The sequence below is a fragment of the Lissotriton vulgaris genome, chromosome 2_1 (assembly GCF_964263255.1).
Source record: "Lissotriton vulgaris chromosome 2_1, aLisVul1.2, whole genome shotgun sequence".
NCBI lineage: Eukaryota > Metazoa > Chordata > Amphibia > Caudata > Salamandridae > Lissotriton > Lissotriton vulgaris.
In genome coordinates this window covers 399,979,139-400,005,410 of record NC_141687.1, presented here as the reverse complement: position 1 = coordinate 400,005,410, position 26,272 = coordinate 399,979,139, and the positions used below count along the sequence as shown (strand labels likewise).

Genomic DNA, 26,272 nt, shown 5'->3' with positions numbered 1-26,272 from the left:
AAGTTCTTCCCATCGACGAACCTTTCTTCGACAGCTTTGTCTTAGTCACTGCCGTCGACATTGCTGTCGTCATCGAGATGGTCGTCATCAACGAAGTTGTCGTCGACGTCTTCACAGAAGTTAGCACCGGAGACGCCACAGATTTCGTAGACTGAGCAAAAGGCACTACCTTTGACTCTGAGGGTTTCGTCAGGGGAGTATGAGGAAGAGAGGACAAAGATGATTCTTTTCCTTTAGTTTTTTGCTTCTTAGGATCCACGGTTTCCTCTGAAGCAGAAGACTTCATCTTTTTTGAAGATTGGCTGGTGGATTCTTCCTCTGAGTCTGAATCTGAGGTGGCCTTCTTTTTCTGAAGCCACAACAGAAGGCGTGCCTCTCTATCACTCAAAGATTTTGCTGAAAAGGTCCGGCAGTGCATGTAGGCCTTGGCCACATGTTTGGGATGAAGACAGTATAAACAGTCTTTGTGGGGGTCCTCAGAATAAAGTCTGGCTTTCCCACACAATCTGCAGGGCCTGAAAAGCCTCTTTTTAGAGCTTTCAGCCCTTTTCAGATACTAGAAGTAACACAGTACCTTAAATCCAGAAGAAAACGTTCAGTTGGAAAGGTCAAAAGTTCCTTTAGGAACTGAACTGAGCAAGGCTTAGGAAGACTCCTTCTCACACGAAGGCGGTTGGAAATCCAAGATAGGATGGCTCTGCTGGGGAGTGTGATGTCAGGGCTGTCAGCTGATTGGGTGAGTTTTAGACCAAATAATGATGAGGTCTGGTTACCAAATAATGTAATTCCCTATGGGATTTTCTATGCAGTTTTTTCTATGGCACTGCTGTCGTCATTCTGTTACCGTAAGACTCCCACAATGACGACAGGGAAGATACAAGCATGTGAATCTATGAAAGGTTCAATACTGGAGAACTGAGCCTATTTGGAGGTCAAGTTTATGTTTTTGGGAGATTTGCAATGTTAAGAAAGTAGATATTCAGAAGTGGAGGACGTGCAGTGCAAGAACGGAGTCTGTGAGGCTAGTGCATTGAGGGGTACATTTCAGTAGCAGGTACAATATAACTACCTTCCATGCTTTAAAATGTTGGTTTTGGGAGCAAGAGCTGATGAGTATGGTCTAGATGACCAACGGGATAGGAAGGCACTATGAAACTTCCTATTTGCGACTTATTATGATCAGACTTTAGCTGTCTAGGTAGCTGGACGGTCATATGTCATGGTGAGAGTGTGAATCTAGCAAAAGAAAATTAAGATCGCCATTTAAAACTAAATGGTATTTGTAGTGTTGATCAGCTGCTTAGGAGCTTGGAAAGGGCAGTGGCTTGTGAAGTTAACATATAAAAAGGTATGCATCTTGGGTACTGTGCATCTACAAATAGATGCTTACAGGGATAGGCATGGCTCGACTGGACTGTTTACAGTAGTCACGAAGAGCAGTGAAAAAAATTAAGAAAAGCCAATTAAATGGCAAACGCATAATAGCTTAGATTAAATACATGGTCATTTGTATGGTTAAAGTAGTATGCTAGGTCAACGATCTCCATCAATAAATCAATAGCTTAAAAATACTGACATCAGAACATAAGGTAATGGAAGAACTGTGTACATATTTTACATAAATAATGCAGAAACGCCAGTCCGAAAGAATGACTGGCACACTATTGAAGTGTTTGGGAAATTAAGGTTTATCCCAAAAATCTGAAAGGTATCAACAAGATAACTAAAAAAGTATTCCCAATTTGAATGCACCGCAGGTACTTAATCAGACAGTTAATGTTAACGTTATAAAAGGTCTGCGTACAGGAAGATAAACATGAATTGATATTCATGTGTCATTTCTAGATGTACAAGAATAAATATGAGTATCAATTTAAGTTTCATTTGGTTGAAGAATGCAGTCAGGACTGTGTTATTCACTCAGAGATTATCTTGGCTAAAAGAACATTGGTGAAGGTGCTCAAGAAGATATGTGACCTAAGGATCATTACCGGATTAATTAACTGCCATGAATGATCAAGCCTGCTCTGATTGCCAGATTCTGGAATACAAATGATGCAATATCATTACGAAACGAGGCTGAGAGCAGCCGGCCGTGGCCTTCTGTACAGAAAAGGTCTGTATCGCTTGTTAGAGACTATGGGAAACTAGAAAGTTCTTTACAAAAAAAAAGCACCATGCAGCAAGTGAATTGTATAAGAAAAAACTTTCAGTAAGCAGAAGAGATGAGCATGAATGCAATTACTGATCTATAATTAATTGATCAGAAATTAATTTCACAAAAGGGTTTATGTGTGCAGTGTTTAAACTTTAAGGCATTGTTTAGCATCAAATGTCTGTTTAATTCATGAATATCTTTCACAAAATGCATGTCAGAAAGCTTCATGTCCTCCGAACTCCTAAGTACGGTTGCCACCCTTCATAGAGAAAATACTGGCCCCTTGTATGTGTTTTGAGTCTTGAAGGGCCAGGATCCATTACACAATTAACATGTTTTATAAAATCCCACGTGCTCTTTTAACAGAGGAAATCTGCCTCGGTTTGCTTTCATGATCATTTATCAATATTCTCTAAACAGGTTTTATGTGGTTAATTCTTGAATTTGTAGTTATACGTTTATATTTTGCAATGGAAAATACATCCTTTTACAGATATCAGGTATTTTCCACTGGATTATGATGGATTATCTCTATTTTTTATTTGGCAGTTCAATTGATCTGTCTGTTTTTATGTACTTTTAGGATTTGCTTTGTCCAAATTAAATAAAGTGATTACTGAACTGATTATAACAATGTTTTTACCAACAGTGATATGAAGTCACCATCAGCCAAGTGGCAACCCTTCTCCTCAGACAACAGTTCCTGCATGCAGACGTATCTACATTAGTGTTTTTTAATTTTTGATACAAACTTTTGGTTGAAGACTTGCTTTTAACAATTACAACACGGAACATCTGCATAAACATGCACAACATGGGAATAAATCAAAAGCGCACAGTAACATATTTTTCACAAAATTCCTTCAGTTCTTATGAACCAGTATTTGATTTGATTGGGTGGTCTGGGACCAGATTGCCACCTTACCATTCAGCAGACCGAGTGCAAAGGCAGTACAAATTCTCTTTTCTTTTAGGAGAGGGCGTGAGGTACAACGATTGGGAAAAGGACAAGGCTAATGCAATAGCCATGATCACCTCAAAAAATAAAGGAAAAAAACACAGCTATTAGCACGTGTGCAGATTTACTGTCACAAATGATTGGTGTGCCGATCAATAAAAAAAAATGCATAAACATAATTACATAAGTGGGGCACGTGTAGTGGTTCAAAACCACCCACATCTATTTTATACGTGCTGTCAACTATACCGACTATTGCACATTTGGACAGAATGCAGGAAATATCATTTCAAAATAGAATATGTATAAACTTACGCCTTGCATGAACAGACGCACAGAATTCAAAAACATGATTACAAAACATAAATGAAGTCAGCCCTGTCTCACAGTCTGCTTGTGTCTTTAGTGACCTTCAGAAGCTGGTCCAAACTGATTATCAGCAATACATCTTTTTTGCAATTATATATAAAAAAAACTACATTTTTTGATACACATTTATATAATTTGTGGTCAGGAGAGACCTAACTTAAGCAATGCTAAATAAAAAGTGCAAAACCGTTTGGGGGGAAAAAACAATTAAAAAATATGGAAAAAAGCTAAAATTGTTCTGCATAGCTGAAACCTATTTAAAGCGAGTCTTTGTAAAACAGAAGGATAAAGCAGTTCATTTTCAATGTATTCTGCCCATTGTTTTAAATGGTGCAAAAGAATGTCAGTTTGTGGCATTGGACGCATTTCACAGGTAACTCATTCCTGTGTCTTTAGGCACCATAGTTGTTGCTGTGCCTCCTTCTACAAGGTAAACAGCTGTACTGGACTTGGACTGGCCCAACCGTCCACTGCCATTGTTGTTGACCTCACAGTCCTGTGGTTCAGTCGGAATCACCCATGTTGAGGGGCGCCACCGCTTAAGCGAGTACGGAGTCTTCACGCGCTTCTTGATCTTCTCACCAGAACCCGGTCTGCTATCGAGTAGTGACTCGCCTAGGAGGAAAATTAGGAGAAATTACAAATGTAAAACATTACTAGTGGTTAATGACTATGCTTATGCATATCCATATTCATCGAATGTCAACTGTACAAGTGAAGAACAGTGATCTCCTTGGCAAGTAAATTACAAATGAAGACCTGGTCAACTATTACAAGTAAGCTATTGTTGTTTTCAACTTGCATACATCCATTCCTTGGCTATCTGAAATAATTCCAGCAGAAATAGGCAGGCAGTAGATAAGTACTGAAATACTCATCCTCATGGACTATTTTCTGCCTATCATCATACAAAGCCCCATCATACTCCTCATTCGGGATTGCACTGTACTTCACAAATGAGATGAAACTCTGGCAGTGACTGTAGCCATTACCTCCAGTAAGAGATCGTCAATTTAAAAGACAGCCTTGCCTAGAAAACAGCAAGAGTGGAGTCGTCCCCAGCCAAAACATCCCTCATGAATAAATATGTACAATGCATGTTTGTCTAAAAGTCACAAGAGGTTGTCTTTTTTTAGGCGTGAGATCTGGTCCAGCCCAGGAACAACTGTGAAGCCATCTTATATCTAGTGTGTGAGCACCCTCTCATCCCTCACTAGTGGTGTAAGACAGCACTGTATGTGAGGCAGAGTATTTCACTTTCTGAGGTGGAACTAAGAAAGCAACTTAGGAAGCTAGTAAAGATGGATCCCTTTGAGGTATAAAAGTACCTTCATAGATACATTTTTATCCGAATCCAGTGACAGCTGAACACTACCTACACTTTCACCAGTGTACAAGTCACGTTTGCCTTCATACTCTTTCACCTACACTTAAATTGCTTTATTGAGGAGCTCCAGGATTCAGTGGCAAGACTCCTTCTGCATCGTAAAACCTGGCTTCGAATTTTACATCAACTCACCTTCGGGGCACTATGCCTAACACACCAAACACTCCAAGAAAAATTGCCTCTACTAATGTCAGACACTTAACAACTTACATGCAGCTTCCACACCAACCAGGATTCAACAAATCATACATTTCAGGCCAAAACTTCTTTGTCCAGGCAAGCAACCTTTGTAAGTCCTTAGCATGCCACATCAGGAAAATACAAAACCACCTTGACTTCCAGAAGGACAAGAAATGTTTGGCCTTTCAAGCATTAAACCCATGCATAATCCTTAATTCTCTAAAAGCAGCAGCATGATGCAGCAATCTAGTTCCCAATAAACCACACCTTTGATCAAATACTATACTATAACTCACTAATCGGGTAGGGAGAACAAATGCTACATGAAGAAAGCTCTACACTCTGATGCAGCGGAGCTGGGACATGATATGATCAGACCATGTGTATTGGGCCATATAAATCACAACAAATTCCTCCCATGTGGAATTCACGTACAGCCTTAAATGCAATTGGTGCAGCAATTTTAAGTGCCAGTACAACGAGGGACTCCGTAGGAGGGGCAAGCTCTGAGACACGACAGTTTAGTGCCCAAGAGACGGGGTAAGGTGAGCCTCACAACCTTCCAGTATGCTGATGATACAGTGGTAATGGACCACACTAAGGTGGGGATCCAGATAGTTTTTAGAGCCTCGCAGTATACAAGAGAAACAGCTTGCTAGTAATTGAAAAGAATACAAAGATAATAGTATTCGGCAAATATCCTCACAAAAAGCAAGCAACCTGGAAACCTAAAAGGTCAACACAAGCCTACAACTACCTGGGGGTTTGGCCAACAGAGAGGGACACAACATCCAAACATACAAAAGAGCTAAACTTAAAACCCAAAGAATCCTCTCACTTAGAAGCCTTGTCAACCCAACAGCAGAGCCCATGCTGACAGTACTAAGGGCAAAATGAATTCCTAGCATTTAATTTAGGCCACCCGAGTGTCCACACATAAAGACTCGTGGCAACTCCCAAGAACCGTTCTACTATCTCAATTGATTTTTTAGTAATGATTAAAAACGCACCAGCGTCCTTAGCCAGTTCGAGGTGTTTTAGGTAATTAAGGGATAGGTGGCCTGGAGGAGGGAGACCAGAATCTATTGAACTTTTAATAGGTTCCCAGGCAATTCTCGCACAACAGTAGAAAATCCCTATCATAAAGGTAAAGAATATACATTTTTTTAAAACCATTTTTAAGGATAAGTTAGCGCAATTAAAATGTATTATCCCGCTTGTAGGCTATGAAGTGTACATGCAATAATTGGTATACTTGCAAGCACGATGAGTTTAACTTCAAGGGATAGGAGGCAGTGAGGGGGCAGGAGCTAGGGTGGAGGAGTGTTGATTGTGTGTTTTTATATTGAAAAGATTTTAAGCAATCGCACGGTTAATAAACTACTTACTTTGAAGTGCCAGTACACCACGCTAAGGACAGTGTAAGATAATACGACATAACCACTGAACTTTTTGGAATTTACAGGTACCTTGTCACCTAGCAACGGGAACAGAAACTGATTTACAACAAAGCACCCTTCCTTCTACAGGAGTGCTCACGCTTTCTATATCCTACTTAAAAAGGAGCCCATTGGTGTGATTGTTAGGACTGAATTACTTATGAAACCACATGATCTAGAACAATCAGAATGTTTGGCTACTGAATGAAAGAAAACGAGCTTCACTCTTCAGATATTGTGTGCAAGTGAAGACTGCCCAATTGCTTGTTAAAGTTGAATGTGCTTAAAGAAGTTATTTGCATAGAATATTTTGCATATTAAGACACCTTGAATAAATGTGTAGCCACTTACAGGCAAAAATATGCCAGGATTGTAAATTACCTACCTTATAGATTTGTGTATTGCATTTTAGCTCATGATTGCTTTAATAACCGGATTTTTTTTTTGTGAGGCAGAAAGGTGTTGGAATAATGAATTTATCATTTGTACTGCTCTACAAAGAGTGACCATAACTCTGAATCATATTCTTATGTTGTGACCTATCCTGACATCGGGCTATAGCATCTTCAGGCATCTGGTTAGTCTGTCCCGATGCCTTGAGCCATTCAGATACCATGTTACTCGACATAAAAGAGCTTTGCTCAAAGTCAACAGCTTTGCTCTAAGTCAAAGGCTTTGTTCGCAATCAAGAGCCTCAGATATCAAGGGTCCCTGTAAACTCCAAGGGACAAAAACAGATGGGCAACTCCAACACTGAGTTATCAGAGGGGTTGTGGGTGACTGATAAAGATTAGGTAGAAGCATTGCCAGCCCATCGATTATTTGTGCACTGGCCCATTCCAGACTAGGGTGAAAAACTGGTAGCTCCTGAAGTGACAAGGAAGTCACCAGCTCAACGAAAGATGTCAAACTATCTCCCCTTCTAGTCACTGGGCAAAAATGTAAATAAATAAATAAATAAATAAATAAATAAATAAATAAATAAATCACAGAGACACACCAGTAAAGAATATAAGTAAATATAACTGTACCACTTACCTGCACTTTGGTCTAAATCCTTTAGAAGGGTGGTTTCATTTTAAAAGCAGTTGTTTTCTGGTGACCTGAAATTTCAGCTGGAAAACCTAGTACCCCCTCTAACTTTATGGATCATAAGATGGTAGCGCCTAATCACAAACACAACACAGCGAAAAAGTACAGACTCCTGCCAGTAAAAGAGATGAGACACACGAAGAGGAAAAAGTCACCATTAACTTTGAAGTTAATGAGTCCTATTATTCTTAGTTTGTAGATTCATTATCGTCTTTTACTTTTTGTGGACCATGCCATCAAAGCTGTTAATCCAGCGAATTGCCCATGCTTTTTTGTTTTTCGATAAAAGGCACCGACCTATGTTATTCGGACAATAGCTGAGGAATCCGCAACAATGTTAGGCAACAGCAGAATTAGCAGTAATTGGATTGCTAACAGAGGATTTGGGTTTGGGCCGTAATGACAACAAGAACCTTAATCTTTGGGTGGTGTATACTGAGACTCAGTGTTTTCTAGAGTACAAGAAGGGGGTGGGACTAGATCAGCTGGAGAAGAGTTTTTTTTTTACTATACAGGCAATGCTGCACAAAGAAGGAATTTAGGAGAAGATTTTAAAGGAGGCAGCATTGATTAAACGTATTCTTTCAAGGTCCAAGGGTCCTACGTTTCCAAGATGAGAGAGCAATGGGGAGGAGAAAGCAAACTCAGGAGGCGAGCGCCTATCACATATCCTGCATAATTGAGGTCAGTAGTTCAAGTAAAACAAACACTGTTCACCCAAGTATAGCCAGAACCTATTTTTAAGGAAGGAATTAGGGAACAAATAGGTGAGGGATGGTGGTATTTTTTGTAAAAAACAAATTTGTAAAATAAAATCTAATAAACTAATAACTTAATGTGGGGAGGGCTTTTCGATTTTATCCTTGTGAGCATTTAGAGAATTACAGGAATGTTAATTTGCTCTACGTCTTGCACAGAATTTGAACCCAGCCGCACTCATCATAGAAATATATATATATATAAATGTATATATATATTTTTTTCATTTCAACTATGTGCGATCTGCGACCCTGTTCCCATCTCATTTATGTACATTCAACCTCTTTCACCTGAACCCGATGCCTCCACCCCGAGCCATCCCGTTGACGTCCCACTATTTGAATACTTGTAATGCTGTTGCCTAGGTCATGATGTCCTCCGTTATCTTGTTACCTCACCAGAGCACACAAATAATAAGCGTCTCCTCTGCAAGTGCCCATCAATTGTGTCTTTGATCCAGAGAGAAGTAACTGGGCTTCCAGTTCACAGCCAACCCATAGCTATGCATCCCTTCGCTAGTATCAATGCCAGAAGACTGAATTTGAACAGCATTTTCCTCCTTTTGGGTTTTGTTACAATATCGAACAGACCATGCCGATGAGAAAGATCAAAGGGTGATCCCTGCACGGACTATAGTTACCACTGTTCTGCATAAAAAAGGCCCCCACCCCAAAATCCCACAACATGGACCGTCTTTGAATTGACCCGGATATATCCTGTTCAGTTGATCGGATTAAGATAGGTGCGATGTATGACATTGAAATGAATAAGCTTAAATCTTGCATTAGCAGAGATAATTTTTGTCAAGGCACACGTGATCTGCCACACTCTGTCCATTAGCCAGTCACCCGATTCCTCCCCCACCCTGACAAAGCCACCAGCTCTCTTTGGGTTGGCTGTATTTTTGGAACCAAATAACAAATGACACTCAGTGCATGTGTGGTGCTATCTGGTATGGGCCCACACTGGCGAGATGTCTTGGAGCGAATGGCCAGCGGTTTGCTCCAAAATGTATTCTCTCTTCATTAAGGAGGCTTGAATTGGTAGTCTTATGTGCCTGTGTTACAGCTCTCTTGCCGGGCCTGCCTTATTGTTTTCAATTCTCTTGTGAGGGCCCAGCAGCTCCACACTGCTGCCACGCCACCTGCTTTTGGCAACTGCTCTCATATCACCTGCATTACAAATTCTTTTTAATGTATTTGCTTGTTTATGGCAATTGCTCCAGCACCGTCCCCTTCCCTCACTCTGCTATGTAAAAAAAAATTGCGGGGGAGGGGCTCGAAGGTGCATATCGCTATCAGAGACAGCTAACCTGCGCAAATTTTTGCATCTGCCAACTTCTCATGCAAATTTTATTTTTTCACACACCGTTCAAAAACGACCTGAGCAAACATTGGCAAGCAAAAATGTTTGCACGAAATAATGTTTGTTAAATTTCCAAAGGGCCACCGAAATTCATATATGTGTATGCTTTATAAAAGACAAATTCTGTTCAATGGTATATCAGGCATTGTTTTATAACTGAAACAGGTTTCTTTAGAGATAGTCTTTAATATTATATAAACCTCGAAAGGTGTTATGCTTTGTATATGGATGTAATGGAGGACATTATATGTCAAAACCTGCATGTTGTCTGGAAGCCTCATTAGACACAGCACATGATGGAGTCCACATGTAATTACTCTTATGGGACACTGTGACAGGAACTAGAGGCTGCAAATGGACCAAGGAAAACGGAGGTTGGCAATGTTATACGACCAGCAGCCACATCATGTACGCACCAGGCAATTCAGAAGGATAAAAACGTCAATCAAGAAAAATTTGCAAATTTTACATAATTATCTTTTTGGAGACGAGGATAACTAGGTAGCCTCTATAGTTCTGTGAAAGTAAAAAAACGCTATTAGGGAACTTTAAAAAGGGCACTTAAGCCTTTAGACTTCCTCTTTGGTATGTCTGGGTAAGTGAATGTAGTAAGATTTAAAAGATGCTTTGTGACAACATGGGTAAATTAGTCTGCCAAAAAGCAAACTTAGTTTTGATGTTTAAACTACTGTAAACATCCACTGGAACCTCAGAAGGACAACATATCCAGTGACGCTTTTTTCTAGTCCAATTACAAATACCTCACATTAGCTAGGAAAACAAAAACACTGGAAAAATAAACAACCTAGAAGACTAAAGATAAGTATTGGAGATAGGCCAAAGATACATGTAAAAAAATACATTTGATTACAAAATGGTAAGAGAATGTTGAACCAAACCTTTTAATTGGATCACATTAGGATAAGTAAAAAAAAATAGGAAGAGTATGTTTAATTAAAAAAAGGGGGAGGGTAACTGGAACAAAGGAATGTTGTAAATTAATGTATTACATTATTCAAAACAAACTAACAAATCATTTTAAAAAAAGTCCTGAGGTTTATAATTTTTTTTTTTTACAAATGGAAAGGGTTCTAACTTTAAGCACTCAAATGTATCATCCAAGATCAAATTGAAAAAATACAATAAAAGCAGCCGTGCCATTTCTGAATGGTGCAATAAATCATGTTGATAACTGTAGCCTTGTTAGACATACTGAAAGTATGTATGAAGATTTCGATTTTTACTTTGGGATTAGACATAAAAACATCAACGAGTTAAATGTGTGTTATGCTGGTCTCAGGCCAGTGACACAAAAATCAAGGCATTAGTCTCTGATGTAACTGAACCAATAGAGCTTTTGTTTTTGGATTTGGAGTATCATTTTGAAGGACAGATATTGACAGTCCTCAGTCCAGCCATGGTTCAAAGGAGCAAAACGATCAGTAAATATTTCAACAACAAACCTATAACTGCAAGAAATGTCTTCCAGCATCGACAGAAATCTATGGACTGCATGCATAGTAACATTAATGTATTTGCAGTACTAACATAGTATGGGTAGATACCAATCTTGTTTCTCAAGATTCCATCGCACAACCGAGTCTGGAATGCTCTTAGATGCTCCAGCATTATTAACAGGTATGGACAATCCATAGAATAATAATATGCGTAGCTTGCTGTCTGCACAACATAAACTGAATAAAAGTGGGCGGAAGTGCAATCCTGCACAAAATATATTCACCCTACACATCTCGGCAACAACCCACCGTCAACACTTTTGAGCTCCTCTCTTGCTACTTTTCTTTGACTGCCAGTCAGGTGATACTGAATCTCATGTAGTAGCCTCCACACCTGCTATGCAGACTCCTCCAGCCATGCTATCACCACTGACCTCACTTACACCTTTGACCAAAGGTAATAAAGACGATGAGCAGACACTTTACAGACTTCCCACAAGATGCTCGCCATAAAAATCCAACAACTCTGGCAGTCTCATATAACCACGAACACTAATACTTAGACTCACCTACAAACTCCAGATAAGAGTAGATGCTAAAATCCTGATAAGAATCAGGACAAAGAAGGCCACAACATGGTAGGGTCCAGGTGCTCAACAGCAAATATGCCACTGGACACAAAGACATTTAAGACGTACATACTTGCAAGGTGACTGATTCATTGAAGCAACTGTTTCATTGATAAGACGCTCATGACAGACACATATACTATCTAGAACAAGAACGTTGTCAGAAAGACTTCCAACAAAAACAGTGCAATCCTCAAAGTCATCAAGCACGGAGGGAACATTACAGAATATTATCTACCTGATCTATTCAAGAAGATGACAGACTGGATCGGACTACTCAGCTAAATGGTCAACCCTGCACACTGTCTCTGCAGAAAGGCAACTAACCTGCTTCTTACCATCCAGCCTTCAGTCATAAAGGAGATATCTGGCGAAGCACTGACAGTGCTATTAAACATCAACATACCCCTCCTGCAAGCCACCATCCTGAATGCTCTCAAGACTACACTGATCTTGCCTCTCCTGGCCCTTTATGTCCTTGCAAACTACTACCCAATCATACATCTGCCACCTTTGAACATACTGTTGCAAACTAGATTATGGACAAGAGTAGATGCTACTCCCTCTTGCAAACTACTAGTCTGGGGTCAGCCAACACTATAGCATGGAGGTAAACCAAGTGGTTCACAATGCTCTTTGTATCACACATGCTTTCTCACCCTGTTTGACTTCTCAACAGACTTAGACATTGTTGACCATCAAGCCACGTTCGGTACCCTCCCACTACAAATGGGCTTTGACAGCATCTTCCTCTGTTGGTTGAACTGTACCTTAAGAGCAGAGTCCAGATGGTCCACATGGGCACTACTAATTCTAAGCCTATGACCGTTACGAGCAACATCCCTGAAGCTCCATCCTCTGACACTCGATTTTGAACCTGTACATTGAGGTTTTAGAGTGATGCTGGTTGAGAAGAATGTCAGCACACAGTGGGATGAAGATGACAACCCATCTCTACCTGCTGGTCTTCTTTAATCATAAACCATTAGCCACTGGTTGAAGCCTGTCTGAATATAGATTTACATGGTCAAACAAAATTTGTTCACACCAATGTCATCAAGAGCAAGACTACCTCATATCAAAAGACCTTGCTTTGTAGAGAAAGGCCATTTTTTTTTTAAAGATGAGGACTTCAAAACTACTATGCAACATTCTTCTGACTGATTCCTGTGTGAGACCTGTAGGACACTTCCTACGAGTGGCTTTTATGTAGCCATTTGCCTCAAAACAGGTCTTTGAAACTTTTGACCGCCTACCAAAACCTCTACATTAAGAGAAGCTCATTGGCTTCCTCGGCTTACCCAAATCACTATGCAAGTCCTGGTGCATCATCTACAAGGCAGTCAACAATTATGCAACATGGTACCTGCCACCTGAATTAAAGACGCACCGTGGGCTCCACAGAACAACCAGCAGCACCACCTCCAGACAGAAACCAAACCCAAATACTGGAAGGTAGAAGGCAGTCATTTAAGCAAGAGACACTTGCATCTACCATGTAAATATACATTACCAAGAAAGCTAGTGCTGTGCTTTCAGTGGGTAGTTTGTGCACTTGGTGTGACTGCACAATGTTGACTGGCTAATTGGTAGCAGATCTGACTATATTTTACTATCACATGTTACTATCTGCTTAGGAATGGATATCGCTTTTTAGGTGAGTCTGAGAAGAAATCCATCCTTATACAGCTATACGGAATGTTATCTGATCATGAAAGCCTATAAGTAATTCACCTGCTAAGCGAAGGGATCACTCTTAAAAATGGCTACAATTAATACATCTGAAAAGAGAACACTGATGTATTAGATTAAAGGGCAGTAACATTACCCTAGCTGCTGTTGGAAAATGGATTCTACTAAGGAGGCTGCCATGAAGCTTTAAATCAAAAACATAGGCGCATATGTAAAACACATCACCTTTCTGATTTTAGTGTTTAAAAATGCCCCTCACTACCCTACTTGTTCCCGTTCCAAGTCCTCTATGGCCAAAAAAGAGAGTGCTCCGCAGAGGAGTCACAGGACTAAATGTGCATCCAGGGCTGGTGTCTGTGTGACAACTAGTGTACCAGATGTCAAGGGATATTACCCGAGTCTAGATCTGTTGCTGGAGGAGCTGTGTATCTTTCCTGAAGAGCCTAGAAGCTTACCTGTCTGCTGAGAGGGAAGGAGCCTGCCAACCATGCAGAAGGAATGTCTCTCCAAGAGAAGTGTGGAGTAGCATACCTCTGGGGTCCAAGGACCCCAGTGTTGGCGGGTTCTAAACTGGTCCTTGGTGGGAATGGTGCTTCGAGTGACCACAACTGCTGTAGAAACCGCAACTGCCAGTGGAAGATTCAGACTGTGCATGGTGGTTGTATCTGCCCAAGCTGATCAGCCTCTGCGAGGCCGCTACTACCTAACATCGCCAGTGGTCTGTGTAAGGCTACCACTGCCTTGAGTGATCAGCTTTTGCAGGTGCACCAACTTCCTGTTCTTCCCAGCACTGGCAGGGCTACATCTGCTGATATGGTGACAATCCAGGAGAGGCTGCTAATGTCAGCAGGCACAACTGGAGCCCAAGCAAGGACTTCCGGCTAGAGTGAGAGTTTAACACAGAGACCCTAACTGCAGAGAAAGATGATGTTGGTAAAATCAGGACCACGTTGATCGAGGTGCCATACTTGATTCTGCTGAGCACAATAATAATTGCAGCCAGCAGATGAAGGGGGGTCCAGAAGATGCTGCTGGCTGAGGTGCAACCTATCCTGTTGAGTGTGCCAACACGCCTGGGATTCAGGCAGTTTAACTAATCAATTGGGGGCTGATGCACTGTGAGTAGTAAAAATGTAAACTAGTGCTACTAGCTGGGAGTGATACAAATGTCTCCACTATATTCATGCTACTACCTTTTACACCATAGTGGGTGGTCCATTTATACCTAGACAGAGAAAACCTTGATCAGAGAAAGGCAGAGAAACTGCGAGTCGAAGCACAGCACTGTCTGAAAAGTACCCAAAAACACTTAACTGCATTCTGTTGAGTTAGTGTGTATTTTGTTTTGGTGTGTAGTAAAAAAAAATCTTACTTATAGATATGAGCACTGGGCTGGACATTCATTGTGCTGTTGTATGACAGCTGAGCTCTGAGCTCGAGCAATCCCACACTACCTACCTGAGAAGCCAGTGACTACTCACCACGGATAGTCAAGTACAGAGAGGTTGTATCTTGGGACCTCAGTGCTTCAGGGAAAAGATATTGCTCCCAGAACTGCAACCAGAGGTAGGTGTATTGAGGTGGCATGGCCAACTGCTTGAGGTCAGGGCACCCAGAGGCGGTGGAAAGTTCTCATTGCGCTGACTTGTTCTTAGATCCCCTACGTTGACAGGGGTATCTTTATTCCTGCTGATGATGACACAGAGGGCTAGCAAGGGGGTTGATTCCTTCAAGAACAGTAACTTTCCCTATGATTTTACTAAGATGTGAAGAAAGTTTTTCTTTCTGAAAAGTCAATGGCTTTGAGTGTCTCTGCTTCAGTCTAGCCATCTCTTCACCTCTAAGCTGAAGAAATAGAGAAGAGCCTGAAAAAAGCACACTCAGGATTTTCAGCTGTGTGACAAGCTGCAGCCCGATTAGTGACAACCAAGGAAAAGGCCTCAGGGTGACCCTACAGCAGTACACAGAAGCTGCCAAATCCGCTGTATCTATGCCTGCAATGACGACTCGATTAGACACTAATGAGTCTTCATACAAGTCTTAAAATTTCTGTTAGATAAGTCTTAAGCAAAATGCTTCAGGCTGTCCCATATTTCTGTTCTAAAGTGTTCAAGGAGGTCTGTTGCATTGGAAGTCTGAATCTTGTTGGGGCAGTGATCAAATTTCTTTAATGTGGCCAGGTTATATGTTTTTCCTCAGTAGCCTGGCACTAATGGAAAAGGCAGCCTTGGAAATGTCCTTGGTTGGAGCATCTCCATGATGCCTGTGGTGCTTCCAAAGGATAATTCAACTTCGCCGTCTCTCATGCAATAACATCTTGGAAAGTGGTGAGAGACCTCACCAGGAGATGCGGGTGTGAATGATAACTCGGAATCTCAAATGGTAGGGGACCCCAAAGGGGCACACTGCTGCTAATGTGTGCTGTCTGCATCACTTGTGAACATGGGTCTCCCCAGGGAGAATTAGAAGCTTGAGGAAGGATATGATGGTTTGAAGAATGCTGAGGTTACAAAGGCATTTTTCTAATTGGCAATATTGAAGCTGAATGCCACACAATTCTGGGATGGCATGGCAAATTAGAAGGTTGTAGAATAATCTGCAGAGGGTCCTTTAGCCAGGAGAAGATAGCAAGGAGGCATTAAAGGCTGCAGAGATGGATCCATAGCGGGTAATAAACCTTAACCTCTTCTTTGGGATCTCTGGAGCGAATGCTAATGCCAAAAATCTATGTCAATCCGGGTGACCCATGTCCCATGACGCTGGAGTCATCTCCCAGGAATGAGGTGATGTCAAATGTATAGACTGGATAGATCATGAAGGGGATGATGTCATGTCCATGGAGTGCTGGATGTCAAAGATTTCACAGAGTGATGCCAGTGGTGATGTCTCGTCATTGATTCCTTTGATGGTGAATATGTTGGGCCTAATCTCTTGACAGCGATCAGGTCAGTCAATAGTAAGAATTACTGTGACAATGTATTTTCTCACTTTTTCCTATCTTACTCTATGGGGGCCCTTCTGGGATTTTGGCACCTTACTCTTTGAACAAGAGCTCCTTTTCTCCTTTGCCCTCAGGTCCTTCAGCTTGCCTTGAATCATAATTTCTTTAATTTCCTTCAAGGCCCATTGACATATTTTTACAAAATGTATATTTCTTCACTGATTGAAAAGTCATCAGACACAGTTGGTGTGGGTCTGAGAAAGCTTTCTTTCTTCCAAATGAGGGGCACGCAAAGGCAAGCCCATCTGCACTGGTCTGCACACAGCCGGGACGAGGGGCCACTCACTATGCCTGAAAGGTGAGCCTGAAAGGTGACATATTGTAGAACAAATGTGCACACTTTTCAATGCCGGTATAAAGGTTTCGCAAGAGCTCACCAAAGTACTGGAAACGCATGATTACTAACCTTCTCAGTATAAAGAGATAATAATATAGAAACCAATATCCCTCAAAAACCCCAGTGCGTTGACGAATCGATTAAATAACCCCTGACACAGGTAGCTGTGGTGGCATATCTTATTACTCGATACCTTGCCAAACACAGGAAGTTAATGATTACATCAGACCAGACCCAACATAATGCTTCTCACTGAATCATAATTGACAGAGGAATCCATGTCAGAATTACTAGAAGCAATCCCACATGACCTTTGCTTATTACATAAAAGAGAAAGTAACCAACAAGGTGAAGGCGTAGCAGCCAATAATACACAGACAATTGCAACCTTCTCTATCGAAAAAGTAGATCTATTACTTTTCAATATCGGATTTGATTACAAAATCGTAATTGGTCTACTTTCATATTGCCCTCCCAAATACACTGTCGATTTAGGTAAACAAATATTTGACATAATTTGCCCTTTGGTTACTCAGTACTACCAAATCATGGTCATTGGAGATTAAAATTTTTGGGTCGACTCGCCTGACATCAATTTCAAAGGTCCGGAGTTGATAGAATCAATGACCTTACTACAGCATATAACAGAACTTACTCCTACAAAAGATCATTTTTTGGGCCTAATTTAGGCACTAAACTTAAATATTTCTAATATTAAAATTCACCCATGTAAATGGTGAAACCACTACCAAATAGAATTAAATATTCCTATAATGAAGAGTATGCATTGTACATCTATGTTATACAGGCAAGGACGTGGACAAACTTTCATGTTAAGGAGATGGTATCCAGGCTCCAACAGACTATACCTCGCTTAGTTATTCTGTCCTTAAGTTGAGCAAGAATCTGCGATCTGACAAAGAGTGGCGGTTGATAAACATTCACCATTAACAAAACAATGTGTAATGAACTGGGCAAAACTAGGACCTTGGTTTTCTGAAGAACTTAAGGAAGCTAAAGTAAAATCTTGCCAGTTTGAATGGCTATAGCGCATGTGGATACATTTAAAGTGAAAGCTAATGCTGGAAAAATCGAATTATTATACTAATAGGATTGTAAAAGCTACAAATACACAACAAGAAGATCCTAGAGGAACTCACCACGTCAGGAAAGGTTAGGAATAAGGTGAAATACACTCAGGACTTGTGTGATAAATTCAATAATTTCTTTATAGATAATATAAAGATAAACAAAGGCAATATCACGGCCAACCACACAAGTCTGCCGGAAACTTATAAGGAGATAGACAGCATAGCTTAAACTTGTTTTGTCTAAAATTGATACTATTCGATTGGGCGATTTGATCTTTAAAGTTAAATAGGGTTCACCGAGGGATCCTTGCCCACAAGGTATTCGAAATAACTTTTTACTGGCACAAATAGTCCTGATAATTACACCTAGTAAATCCCCACAACAATGGATTGTGCGGACTGCCTTTAAACATGTGAAAGTAAAACTATTGATGAAGACCGGGATGAAGATCCAATGGTGCTGAACAATTACAGACCCATTTCTTTACTCCCATTCCTCGCAAAACTCCTAGAAGCTCATACTGCTCAAAGACAAAAAGCTTTACTGGCTTCCAGTAAAGGAGCACATACAATTTAAGGTGTGCTGCATAGTGGTTAAGAGTCTGAATGAGTCACCCTCTAAATTTGGCCGAAAACAAAAATCAAGAAATATAATCGTACACATAACCTAAGGTCAACACATGCAAATTGTCTCATGGTCTCCAAATTTCTAAAATGAAGGTCGGGTGGTCAAACCTTTTCTGTAATGCCCCTGCTATCTGGAACTCTCTACCGGATAAACACCATCATGAAATGTATTTCCAATTGTTTGGCAAATCTTTCAAGACTAGATTATTCAAGCAAGCTTATGAGAGTAAGCAGTCCTTGTTCTACTCAAGCTCAGACTGTGTGTTACTCTTAAGCGCCAAGAGACCTTTGTGACCGTGCTCTCTGGGAGTAGCACATAGCATAACATGGTATTTTGACCTCTTCAAAATTTCAAGGAAAAAGCTTTAGTCTTTAGCTGCCTGTTAAACAAATGCAGAGTGGAAGCTCAAGAAGGTGAATGATTACAGAAGATTTGCTGAGAAATCAGTGTGCAAACACCCAGTGTGTTTATAGGATTCCAATTATAAGAGCCGGACAAAAACCATATATTCCGCAAGGCAACTGCCAGCACTTGGCATCCTGGGCAGTGGAAGTTCCTGCAGCTTTAAAGGGACAAAAAGCCTCTTTTTAACTCTTATAATGAACCCTGTGATTTACCTCATTCTTTAGACATGTTGGCAGCAGCTTGTAACATAGGTGCTGCAATGCAGTTTTGAAAAACGGTTTCTTGATATTAAAAAAATGTCTATAATTTGGAAAACCTTGCCTAACATAGGCTTTTAACGGGTGCTCTGCCACATATGGTCATGTTGGACTGTGCATTTATTTATTGATATATAGACATATACTTATGATGTAGAGTGCAGTTGTTGCTGCATGCAATGGGGAATTATTCTAAGCTTTATAAACATCAATGTAGATCCTACGAATGGAAAAGATGGGTTTTATCTGCCACATTCCTTCTCCTGTTTCTATGTCTGGCAGGCAAACTACAGTTGAGCCTGGGACAACGATGCTCTTCTAGAACTAGTCACAATCAAGTTCTACATGTTCTCCTATCTAGACTGAGTCTTTGGGCACAAGTGTGTACAGACGTTCAATTCTGGGTGTTCCAAAAAAACAGATTGCTGATTGAAATTGTAACATGCTTGTTTGAAAATCAGTGAAGGCACTGCAAGGTAGAGACCTTCTTTGATAACGTTTCAATGGTTGTACCATGAAACCATAGAGCAGTCGCTTGTAAGAGTTTCTTATGCACTTTCTTCATCCAGCGATGCAAGTTTGATTGGACTAAACCATTACCTCTTATAGCAAAACTACCATGTACTACTCAAAAACTCTTTCAGGTGTATCTGCTGTATGCAGTCCTTTGGGGATGTACAGTGGCACAATGTGAACATTATACTGAGGGTCACTTGTATCTGGCTCTTGAGAAGTGGTGGTGGATTTGACCTCTTCTCTGTTTGTACTGCTCCGTTTGAGCAGTATAAACTGTTTTAATAGCCTTCCCAAAATGGATTTATGTCTCAATAGTTATACTATGCAGAATTAGTTTGGGTTAGTTTGAAATCTTAGGAAAGATTTAGGCACTGAAAGTTAGTGCCCGTTTTTGTGGGATCTTTTGTTCAAAGATGCATTATGTTCACTTGAAGGCTATTGAGATGTTTTGGTGACAGCACAGGTTGTTGTCTGTCTCAAGGTTGATGATGTTCTTTTAGGGCTGATGGTGCCAGTCTTTCAAAATGTATCAAGGGAAAGGAATCATATGACATTGAAATTTGTTGTTTGATGATGTTCTCTTTTTTAAAGCCTAAACCTTTCCACAGAAGAATGTAGCTCCATTCATAGTTTTAACTATAGAAGGCTATTGGTGTCACTGAGAGGGCAGAGGTTTTTATTTTAGCTGAAATTCAGGAGGGGTGAATTTAAAGCATAAATTCAAGAACTTAACCTTCCTTGGTGTTTGAATAAAACTTATTCATAGCTTCTTCACACTAGATCTTCGTAATAACACAGTGGTCCAATTTGAAGTTACAGACATTTTCATGATGGAGGTCCAGATGCTTAAGAACCCAATTTAACTTTGATTCAACACAACTGCAAATATACTCCATGTTTTAAAAATGTTGACCTTTGACCTACTGTCATGCCCTTTGAGGAAGGTAAAAATTGAAAAGTGTGTGCGCAAGTCTATCTACAAAAGCCTCCTATTACACAGAAGACAAATCCTATGTAGAGCTTTTTAACTGCCAAACCTTGCGTGATTCCCAAAATAGCTTGAAAATAAAAAAAATGGCAATCTTATTTTACTTGAATTGATCTGTAGCCCATCATTGCTTCGATGGCTGGATTTGCCTGCCCTGGCATTCAAAGAGCCTGGCAGGTGGTTCACCACCAGGAAGATATCTTGGTGGCGGTTCAGCCATTTTCTGAAGCACAGAGCCTTCTGTCTTAGGGGCAGTGACCACCGCCCCACACAGTTTGTTGTGGTAACACATGGAGATGGTGTTGTCCATGAGCACTGGTACCAGCCTCTACTTGAAGGAAGGAAGGAAGGAAGGCTTTCAATGCTAAGCTGAAGGCCCTCAGCTTCAGAAGGCTGATATGGAGCTGGGGCTATCCCGGGGACCAGAGGGCCTTTGTTCTCCACCTCTCCCACATAGCTGCCCCAACCCAGAAGCGAAGCATTGTAATCACAGTCAAATCTGGGTGGGGAAGGGAGAAAGGTCTTTCGCAGAACCAACCGCGGTCCAGTAACAACCACTTCAGATCTTTTGCCATCTCCTCCAAAACCCAAACATGGGCTTATCGGACCCCTTAGTGTAGGGCCCAATAGACATTAATAAACCCACTGAAAAGTCCATAAATGTCACCTGTTGTGATCGACCAGTAGGATGAAAAAGGTCATCAATCCCACCAGTCTAAGCACAGACAACACTGAAATCAAGACCAAGGCTGAAAATCCAGATCATAACCTAACCTATTATGCATGAGGATTCTTAGTATCATATCTTAAAATCCTGCCTAGGGCATGCACAGCAGAATTACCATCTTCTGAATGACAGACCCACGGTACCATTACACATCTAGGTAGAACCCCTGAGGTAGCTTTTCAGGTATAAAAGAACCACATCTTTAATGGGCAACTAGAGGAGAAGCTTTCATGCTGACAAGATGCTGAAACTCCTGCACGCAGAAACTCCAGCATGCAGTGGTCTGACATCCCTTGTGGGGGTTCCAACTCGAGGTCAAAAGGGGTCCCTTCATTCTCTCCCATCAGGTAATGGGGTTGGCTCTTTCCTAGAGGATTCTATGCTTTACACCTATATACATGCTAGGTACACTTAGGTACATTTAGATAGTATTGCATGGTAAGAGGACACTAGATTACTGCCATGTATCGATATGCCTGCACATATTTACTGTTTTAGCACCATGGTAGAATTCTAACTTATTTACTCTGTGAGTGCTTGTCATCTTATATATCCGTTTCGGTCTAATGATTGTCGCAGCAAACATGTTTTATACTAGAATAACGCTGGTTCAATAAATACTTATTGAAAACGTCCCCATCGTTTATTCTGTGTATCTCTCTGAGACAGAGTGAGCACGAGTGCCTGAGCGAAAAGGCTGTACTGTTTCCACGTTCTCGGAAGGATCAAGGGTTGTCATGTTCAGAAACTATTTGCTCCTTAGTAAAATTAGAGGGTTATAGTGACACTGTAAGCTAGCTGGTCTAAAGGTTAACATATCCTGTAGGGGTGTCTGGAATCAGTCTGGACACCAATCCCCTTGTTCATGTAATCGAAACGTGCAGATCCTATGTGTGAGTAGGGATTACACAACGGAAACAGACACCCAGCATGACTACTAAAAAGTTTGGGATCCAATCTAACGACTAGGAAATATTCCAAAGGTGAGGCTATAAGTCTCTAGCAGATCTGTTTCGACTACCTATGACTGTAAAGGAACACAGAAACTTTTACAACAGCAGCAAATAGATTGACACATGTGTAGTCATGTTCCCATAGATGTAATGCAGGTTGCATATGAGCAGGCGCAGCCCGTGCAGTCAAAAACGGTGGGGTGGAGGGGGATTCCGATGACAACTTAAATTAAAAAAATTAAAAAGAAAACCATAGATTTCTTATTTTTATTTAAGTTTCCCTCATAGTCACATGTCGAATCTCTCAACCCCCTCCCCACTTCTCTTACCTGCACGGCCCGAGCCTGCATATGAGCAACTGTGCGGTAGTAGGAGATACTGTCAAGTTCACATTTGCTACTGCTAATGGGAAAGAATGTTGAAGGACATGTTCATTTCAAAATGAACTTTTCCATCTCTCCAATCAGCTAAAATTTGCCACGTGCAAGCAATATAACTGAAAACAGATTCGCAACATAGCACGCTCCGAAAAAGAGTGACCAAGTGTGGTGCCCTCCATCATTCTACGAGGAAATTGCCTTCATGCACAACTAGGTAGGAAGGTAATGGTAGGTGAGCAAAAGCAATGTATGACTTCTAGTTTTAACACTTACCTTTTCAAAAAGGCAAAACATTTATATTGCACCACCACACAAACAAGAGCAGCCTAAACTGCTAAAATGTAATATGTAGGATATGGCTCACTCTCTATGTGCTTAATGTTCTGTGATAGATTTAGCACTTAGTTAAAATCCGGCTTCCAGAATTACTCATTTAGGATCATGAGAATAATTCTCAAGATGCAAAAAACACATAAAACAGTTGTTTAAGCATATCCCCGTGGTTCTCACAAGATTATAAGTAAATAACTAAAACATTTAAAGTATCTATTACAGATGCTAAGGTTTAATGTCAAATCATTCTCTCAACCTTAGTTATGTCACCCAACCAAGTCAACAAAGGCACATCCATTAACCTCATAATGTATCATACTATATCAGAAAACCTCAATGGCATTTTACCAGCTATGTACTGTGAAAGACAAACCATGATTTCCTCTAGCAACACTTGCACTTACACTGCATAATATTGCTATCCAATATGTTGGTAGCCGATAAATCCAGTGAATTTGGCCTCCTTGCTCTTCTTGTCGGACACTGCCTTAATTCGGGTGTAATGTTCTGTACTGCAGGAGCAGCGAGTTCTTGAATTGGACATGAATTACTGTTGTTGTTATTGGAATTTGTTCTGATGTTGTCCAAAGGACGTTCCCTTCTGTCCCCTAAACGATCCAGAACACCCTCATCGTGGCCCACCTGCTGCTCCCTTCTAAGTAAAGGCTCATGCTCATCAGGGCTTGAATTAATATTCAGCCGGCTGTCCTCGCCACTAAATTGATTCTGCAACATTTCTGGACCTCGGTTTGCAGCAGTGTTATTAGTTTGGCCCACTGCCACTGCACTGTTGGTGTACTGGGCTACTGAGGCATGCGAATTTACATTGTGGATTCTGCCTGCCACTCCGTTTGTGGTGACAGTCACTACATGGGGTTCTGCAGCATTGATTGTGTTCAGCTTGGCAACTCCAGTCTCCACTTGTTTCAGGTTAGATTTGTGCTTGCTGCCAAATTTAAGCCTTGACTCCTTTGAGTTTTTGGTGTTCAAGGGTAGGCTGGTAGGCCTTTTAGGAAGGTTTTGCTGCTTCGGCAGGGTATACATTTGAGCTGACGGGACATCTGGAATCAAGCATGCTTGGCCATTTACAGTTTGTGTGAAGTCCTGCTGGCCAGTGCCATCTACAGCTAACTTTATTAAGGGATAAAGCAAGCTGGAGCTGGTAGTGCTGATTGGGTCTGGCCCACTGAACTGCTTAAGAGAGTGTTCCATCAAATTCTCATCAGAGCTCTCTTTCAGGTTCTTGTCCACTTCTTTTGGGTCCAGCTTGTTTGTCTCAAGGTCCTCTTCTGTAAGCTGAAGACAAACTGGGGTTGGACCCCTAGACTGGAGCATGTTAGTAGCATGGGGGATGGCTTCTTCAGAGTAGTGCATCTCAGATATGGTGGTCATCCCTGTGCTTGGTGAAAGACCTGTTGTGTTGGTGGTTGTAGTGTTGGTAGATAAGCTTGTTACACTGGTCTCTGGGCTGGGGATACGAGCCTGTGCTTGTTGACGCTCATAGTTTATGGAATTTCGATTCTTTTCCCCTGCAGTAGAGGGTGTGCTGGACACCGAATGTTCAGAGGAAATGTTCTTTACAATGCTGTCAGCGTGGAGCATGGAGTCCTCGATATAAGATGAGGAGGAGTAATCTGGGTATGGTCCAATCTTTGGGACCCGCCTGCTGTGCGTCAAGTTGCTTCAAAAGAAAAGACACAAAAGAAAGTATTATATTTAGAGCATTTTTACCAAAAAAACTTTGTTACAATATGTTTAATTGTGCACATGAATTAAACACTTGTATACATTAAGTTAGCATACATCAAAAATATTAGCTTGGCAGCCCTGGGGACACAAGTCAATAACTACGCAATATATAAAGGTTTGGGAGCCATGGATCATGCCTTTAATGACATAGTAAAAATTGGAATCTGCGCCTATTCACATCTCTGTTCAGACCACCAACAATGCTAACAGAGAAGAAATGTATGGATAGTTGGGTGGCCATAAGGAGAAAGGGAAAAGTGCAACAGGAGTGTGTGAAAATAGTGGAGAACAGAAATAGCGAAGATTATTGGCAAACTGGGCGCATGCAAACGAGTACTCTAAATCAGAGGTGCAGGCCTAAACCAAGGAAATATAAAGCCAGGACAGAACCATGGCGTGCAGTATTGAGAGGTGAACTGAAATCACTTTGCCGAGATTGGGAGAATAAATCAGGAATAGAGAGAACATGATAGCAAGCTTGTAACTAGAAGCTGAAATATATTGCTGAAAAATATTACTTTAAAGGTAAGAACACTAAATATGTGATGTAATCAGGTTAAAACTTTAAATTCCACCCACCCACCTGCCAAAGGGGACTCGTCCACAGCCAGGTAAGTAAAACAATGTTATTAACATTCCAGTATGTACAATTAATTACTGGCTGAAGTACAACAGCTGTCGTACCCGAGCATATATCGGAATGGCCAGGCACTGGAACGGACATAGGGAAATGGAACAAAGTGCATTTTTGCTGACTAAAGGATAGAATGGCTGCTGTTGAAAGTGGGGGATAGCATTACCTCCTAATCTGAAACATAGACGTGGGTAAGTATGTCATGCCACATTTTCACGAAAGGTCCACTCAGAGTCTGAAAATGTCTTACAACATTTATGAAACTTCCTCTAAAAGATATCGCTGTGTGTTTCTGCTCTTAGATTTGGTTGTGGGGGCACAGGGGCAGGTTGAAAGAAATCTCTTAAAACACTGTATCCTTTTTGATGATCTGCAGAACCCCTAGTCCAAGGTTACCCTTTCTCACTCCCCCAACCTGCTCTTCACAGCAGAACATGCTCGGGGGGAGTATGAAAGCAGCTTTCCCTGAGAAGAACATGCGGAGGTATGAGCAGCTGTTTAGGTTTTGCTTGTCCTCTGCTACCAGAAGGTGTCCAGTGCGGTCACTACCTATGGAAAGACAAAGCCCTGGCAAACACAGGCCTTCAAGTATTCTGACACATCGATCGAAAGTGTTGTGCAGTGTCAAGACATTGGCTGAAATACACTACTATCTTGCTATTTGTCTGTAATTTATCGGTTTCTAAAGTGTGACCCTGTGTGACCAAACGTTATCACACCATCTAACAGCATACTTAAGTATTATAGATTCACCGTGTGAAGAAAATCCTGCCAACCCAAGTTAGAAA

The 26,272-nt window shown here is 41.0% G+C and overlaps 1 protein-coding gene across 4 annotated transcripts in view; it reads right to left on the bottom strand.

Moving 5' to 3' along the window:
* Positions 1–2,878: 2,878 nt before the first annotated feature.
* BMPR2 (bone morphogenetic protein receptor type 2) overlaps positions 2,879–26,272 on the bottom strand; it is a 513,538-nt gene continuing 490,144 nt past the window's right edge. For all 4 annotated transcript variants that reach the window (XM_086955265.1, XM_086955263.1, XM_086955264.1 and 1 more), the window contains exons 12-13: positions 23,506–24,782; positions 2,879–4,100 (exon numbers count right to left, since the gene is read on the bottom strand). In XM_086955265.1, the coding sequence (XP_086811391.1) occupies positions 3,853–4,100; positions 23,506–24,782 (1,525 nt within the window). In that variant the 3' untranslated portion in view covers positions 2,879–3,852. The remainder of the gene's footprint in view (positions 4,101–23,505; positions 24,783–26,272) is intronic.